The sequence below is a fragment of the Patiria miniata genome, unplaced genomic scaffold (assembly GCF_015706575.1).
Source record: "Patiria miniata isolate m_02_andy unplaced genomic scaffold, ASM1570657v1 HiC_scaffold_20, whole genome shotgun sequence".
NCBI lineage: Eukaryota > Metazoa > Echinodermata > Asteroidea > Valvatida > Asterinidae > Patiria > Patiria miniata.
In genome coordinates, this window is record NW_024037059.1 from 11,180,807 (window position 1) to 11,187,277 (window position 6,471).

The 6,471-nt window shown below is 41.9% G+C and overlaps 1 protein-coding gene across 1 annotated transcript; it reads right to left on the reverse strand.

The window, feature by feature from the left end:
• Positions 1-375: 375 nt before the first annotated feature.
• Positions 376-843, reverse strand: LOC119727790. The gene has a single exon (XM_038199855.1). It carries the CDS (start codon positions 841-843, stop codon positions 376-378), a length of 468 nt encoding a protein of 155 aa, XP_038055783.1.
• Positions 844-6,471: the final 5,628 nt, after the last annotated feature.

The following is a 6,471-nucleotide window of genomic DNA, read 5'->3' on the forward strand; positions in this document are numbered from 1 at the left end:
TGTTCGCTAACTGTGATGAGGTTGGCGTCGCGAGGACAGGACTGAGCAGTAGTGCATTCGAGGATGTTCCTGTAACACTCAATGTAGTTGTTGCATCAATTAATCTGCGATGGCAAAGATCAACAAGGAAGTTGAAGTGTCGCAGAAAATCAGCGCCTATGATTGCGTGTTGGACATCAGCAACAATGAAAACCCAGCGGCATGGCCGCCGGAGTCCAATGTCAAGAGTCAAAGATCGTTCTCCGTAAGTGGCAATTGCTGATGGTATGACGCTTACCTCTGCTCCTGTGTCGATGAGAAATTGTTGTTTTGTTGCTCTGTCTGTTACATAGAATAGGCGACTAGATGAGGACGGGCCAGCAGAGCTTGTCGCCGCTAGTTGCTGGCTGGGCCGTTTCCCGAAGACGAGGAGGCAGGTGTAGTGAAAGAGCAGGGTTTGGTGCACTTATGAGCATTACCACCAAACTTGCGATGATACCAGCAGAGAGTATCGGGAGATGGACTGCGGGTGTGTCGATGGCGATCACGGGACTGGCTGCAGCTACGATGCTGAGGTTGACTGGACAAGGCAGAAACTTGTGCTTGGAGCAGGGTGATTTGTTCAGTCAGCTTTTGAAATTGCCTAGCCTGTGAAGGGGAACTCTCTTCAGTTGTTACCATGGCAACATGGCTGGGAAGAGGTGTGACTTCCACAATTTTGTCGGCCAGTTTAGCCAACTGCTCAATGTTGACATCATCGGCGGTGGAGGCCAACACTAGTTGTACGTTGCCAGGCAGGCGTTGGAGAAACAGTTGTTTGAAGATGGATTTCTCCAACTTGCACTCACCAAGCAGCTGTTGCATTTTGCGTAGAAGTTGGGATGGTTTCCGGTCCCCAACTCTTCAGTTGTCAGGAGTTCTGTAGCCATTTTCTCTCCGATTCGGATGTTCGCTTGATTAGCTCCTCCTTCAGTGTTGTGTAGGGCTGGGTGGAAGGCGGGTTGATGAGAATGTCCCGCACTTCTTGTGCGATGGAGGGTTGAAGGGACGAGATTACATATGCGTAACGCGTCTCCTCTGAAGTAACACCACGAGTTAAAAATTGGGCCCCAACTTGCATGAACCAAATGAGTGGGTCATTTGGCCAAAACGGTGGCAATTTTAAACTAACTGCAGCGATGGGCGGATTAACAGTGGTGCTGGTACTGGGAGTAGTCATAGTTCAGCAAAGTTGTAGCAGTTCAGTTTTGATGAAGTTCAATTGTCGGTATCACTGGATCGCCAATTTGCTGTGTTCACTGTTGTCTGGGTCACCAATTTGTTGGGGAATAGATGAGTCGATACACAATTCTTTGGTTGAGGACTGTGTTTACCGTGACTGTTTATTCCACAACAATTATTTTATTTACACATTGATTGATTGAACTGGTTACAGTGAATTGAGACAAAGAGAACTGGGTGAACTGAAATAGACTAGAATAGAAATGGGATTGAAACAGAAATGAAACAGAATAGAATAGAATGAAGAACTGCGCTAGTGGAGCAGCACTTATATACTGGTGGAAACAGGAAGTCTTGAGAATAAGAAATACTTAAGAATGGGGAAACTTAGTCATATTGTGGTTTCCTTGAGTCTCAGAAAAATGACTAGGAATGAGTAATATAGTTCCTTAAAACAATGATCTTGAAAGTAACTTGGCTGTACTAAGAAACTGACCAATGACTTGTGTGTGGGCAGTGAAGGACATTCGCTCTGTATAAAGTATTGGGACTACACATTGCATAGGCACTGTGTGGTGTATGTGTATACAAGGAAAACGATGAGTAATGCATTCAGGAGAATTACTCATTAAAAAGTTCAAAAGGAACATTGATAATTAAAGTGTGATAATTAAAGTGTGATAATTAATTAAAAATTAAGATGAATTGATAATTAAGAATTGATAATCTGAAAACGCTACAGTGTGATAGGCATAGCGGACAGAGCTGAACAGTTCAGCTCCTTGTTCATTGCAATAATGAATACTGACTGAATACTGAATACTGACATTAAATCACTCCAACCAGGCCAAGGTAAGCCTAGTTCTTGCTGGGACATTGATGCTCGGTTACAGGCCAATGCCGACGGTATCCAGAAGTTATCGGCTTCCGTTAATGCCATGCAAGAGATGCTGGCACCAGTAGTTCATTCCCGTGACTTATCCGGACGTGTGAAGCACACCGGCCCCATCAACTCTGCTGGTAGTCCACCCCAGTTGGAGGTCTCGGCTCAATACGACGAGGAATTTGTGGACGAGCTACTAAGCCAGGAAGCTGTGGCATACGACCCAGCTCAATCTGAGTTTGATCCGACCAGTGTTCTGGCGGATAACCAAGCCATTACTGCGCAAGCTGATTGTGACGTTCTTCCAAGTGAAGATATTTACAATGACAGTGAGGCTAAAGGCCCAGAGATATTTAGCAACCTAGCAGAAAGAGCTGTAAAAGCAATAACTTTGCCAATCAAGAAAGAGACGTATGCAAAAATTGCAGAAAAATATGTTATACCGTCAAATGTGGTAGCCGTGTGGGCACCCAGAATAGACAGTGAACTTTGGGGAACCATCCCCTGCCTCAGCTAGATCCAAGGACGCGATCTTACAGAAAATCCAAAAACAAATTATCAAAGGTTTGCTTCCTTACTGTAAAATGTTGACTGAATTGCGTGAAGCAGCAAAGTCAGGCCAAGTTGTGAACATTGACAAGTTAAAGGAACTTGCTTTAGATGGCATTACCCTTGCAGGGAACGCCTCTTATGAACTAAGTATGAGACGTCGAGAGGAACTGAAACTAGTCCTCAACCTCATGTATCGCGGTCTGTGTTCCCGCCATTATGGGCCTTATAACCAGCAGAGAGCAGGCAAAGGCTTATCTGCAAACTACAGCATGTCCCCCCCAAAAAATGTCCCTCTGATAGACTGCTAAATTAATTCCAAAATGAAGTATTATTTTCAATTTAGTGTTCAGATTAAGAAAGCCCATTTAATTTTGTAACTTCTGTGAAAATTTCATTGGTCTCGCTTCATTGGCTTTGAATACACAGTCTATTATGTAACAGCAGTGCTTTTCAGCCCATTTCAAGTTTGCAGGTGAAAGGATGTGCAGGAGGACAATAAAGGTTTACAAGCTGGACATTGAAGAACAAACCATAAGTGGAACACACCCTGTGAAAGCAAACACGACCACTGGAACTGAACTTTGATTAGTTTTCATTTAAAAAAGTAAATGAACTTGACTTAATAAAAACAAGAACACAGTTGTTGAGATAAAAGTGAAGCATGGAATAAGGTATGGTATGTCTGTAGTGTGCATTTCTTTTTATCAAACTTTGAATGGCCCGGAAAGCACTGCTGTTGCATAAAAGCCTGTGTATTCAAAACCAATGAAGCAAGACCGTTGAAATTTCCACTGGAACTACAAAATTAAGTGGGCTTTCTAAATATGTAAACTTAATTGAATATAAAACTTGATTATGGTAATTATTCTGTGGTCTATGAGAGGGACATTTTTTGGGGGGACACGCTGTACAGCGGACCCACTGGAGACAGACGCTTCTGGCATTCATCTTCTCGGGGTTCGAATGTTCCCCAACACAGCCGTGGGCGATCCACCTAGCAGCAGAGATCTAACAAACCATCTACTGCAACGAAGCCTACTTCAGAAAAAAAAGGGTATGTAAAATCAGACCTGCTATCCTCTCCATTGGCAAGTGCCGGGAGACTAAAATTACACAAGGATGATTGGTCTCAAATCACTTCTGATAGGTGGATTCTAAACACCATATCAGGTTGTAAAATTGATTTCTTGAGCTGTCCAATTCAAACCTCAAAACCTCAAAAGAGATCCTTCTGTGATAAGAATCACTTGTGATCAATACTGAGATTAGTGAACTGCTGCACAAAGGTGCAATCAGAGAAGTTCCTCTGGCTAAATGCCAGTTTCTGTCGAACATTTTTCTGATAGCGAAAAAGACAGGTGGATTGGGACCAGTTATCAATTTGAAAGATCTTAACAAATTTGTGTCGTACCAGCACCCCAAAATCGAATATATCAAGCTTGTGAAAAACCTAATTCAAGTTAATGACTTTCTCACGTCAATTGACCTGAAAGATGCTTATTTTTCTATTCCAATGTGTGAAAAGGATCAAACTTATCTTTGCTTCTCTTGGGCAGAAAAAAATTTCTGCTTTACTTGCTTACCATCTGGCTTATCATCAGCCCCTAGAATATTTACTAAGGTTATGAAACCTATAGTAGCATCAGCGAGAAGTCGAGTTTTTCGCTTGGTCATTTATTTAGATGATATCCTCATCGTGTCTTCTTCAAAAGAAGAAAGCACCACAAACACTAATTTCGTAATAAACCTACTCCAAAATCGTGGATTTGAAATTAATTATAAAAAATCTTGTTTGATCCCTGAAACAAAAGTGACATACTTGGGATTCATAATCAACTCAGAATCAAGTTGGAGTGTAGACAGTTAATTTCCAAAATTCAGTAAGCATCCGCCAACTGGCCAGATGTATTGGCCTCATTGTTTCAACGTTTGAGGCCTTTCCGCAAGGAAAATTACATTACCGACAGATGGAAGTTGCCAAAGTTAAAGCACTTCAGTCTAAATTGGGTAATTATGATGTGCACATACATGTATTGATACCACACCATTTCTTGAAGAAATTCAGTGGTGGTTGACAGCTTCCTCTGATGGAGTATATTGTAATATAAAATTACATTCCATCGATATTGTTATCTCCACAGATACCAGTAAACTGGGATGGGGAGCAGTCTGTCACACAGACAATTCTTATGCACAGGGTAAGTGGAAAGACATCCATAAAAAGCTTCATATTAATGTGTTGGAGCTCCTGGCTGTGCAAAATGCACTGCTCAGTCTGTGTTCACAGGTGCAAAATGCGCATGTTCTCATAACATCAGATAACAGCACGGCTGTATCATACATCTCCAAAATGGGGGGGGGGGGGGGGAACTATGATTTCCTTATAACCAGATTTCGACCACAATTTTTAAGTGGTGTTTGCAAAAAGAATATTCACTTATCTGCAACTCACATTGCCGGCAAAACCAATGTCACGGCCGATCTTTCTCGTAAAGAGTTGAACAAAGAGATAAGTATCAAGTGCATAGTCTTTGATCATATTGTCAAGCAAACCTTCTGCCCAGACGTTGACCTTTTCGCATCTTGTGAAACTCGAAAATTGAATCAGTATGTTTCATGGAAAAAAGATCCATATGCTTGGGATGTAGATGCGTTTACAATTTCATGGGGGAATTTATCTCCTTATATTTTCCCTCCATTTTGTTTGCTACCCAGAATCCTGGACAAGATTTCAAGAGACAAGACAGACTTGTGTCTAGTAATTGCCCCCTTGTGGCAAACCCAAGCCTGGTTTCCTCAGCTACTCTCAATGTGTGTAGCACAACCAATCCAACTGCCACAGACCGCTCTGAACCAATCTCAGCAAATTCAACCTCTGAACATGCTGAATCTAAGATTAGCCGCTTGGACCATCTCAGGCAACGATGGAAAGCAGAGGGACTTTCGAGTGACGCTACCAAACTCACCTCAAGTTCCTGGAGACAGGGCACAGAAAAACAGTATGAGTCTGCTTGGAAATGTTGGGTTAGCTGGTGCAGTGGAAGGAAAATTGATCCATTTGCGTCATCTGTTCTAGATATTGCTAATTTTCTGGCTCACAAACTTTCAGAAGGAAAGTCTTACTCTACCTTAAATTTGTACAGGTCAGCATTATCAATGACTCTGCCTTTAGCCTTTAGCAGGAGGTCATCCTGTTGGGCAACACCCTCTCATTGTTTGCCTACTAAAAGGGATTTTTAATTCCACACCACCAAAACCAAGATTGTCAAAAATGTGGAAAGTATCTACTTTATTAGATCGCATTTCAAGTTTACCTGATAATAAAGATCTTTTGCAACTCAACCTTAGCGAAAAATTGGTTAGCCTGTTGGCTCTCGTAACGGCACAGCGAACGCAGATGCTTGCGGCCCTAGACTTACGATATTTTGACTTTTCAGATAATTGTTGTTATATTACAGTTATGGAATTACTTAAAACTAACTGTCCTAAGAGAGGTATCTCTAATAATAAATTAACTCTGCCAGCCTTTGAGGGAAACCATAAGTTATGGGTTTTCAACTTTGAAAGATTACCTTGGCAGAACAGAAAAGATTCTGTCACTGAACGATTTACATAAAGGTATGACAACTGGTACATTGGCAAGATGGATGAAAAGTACACTCCGTGCAGCAGGGATAGACACAAATGTCTATACTGCTCACAGTTTCAGAAGTGCATCGACTTCAACGGCTTTAGCTCAGGGTGTATCACTTCAAGATATACTTCATACTGCAGACTGGACTAATGCCAGTACCTTTGCAAGGTTCTACAACAAACGAACAGAAGATTCGACCTTT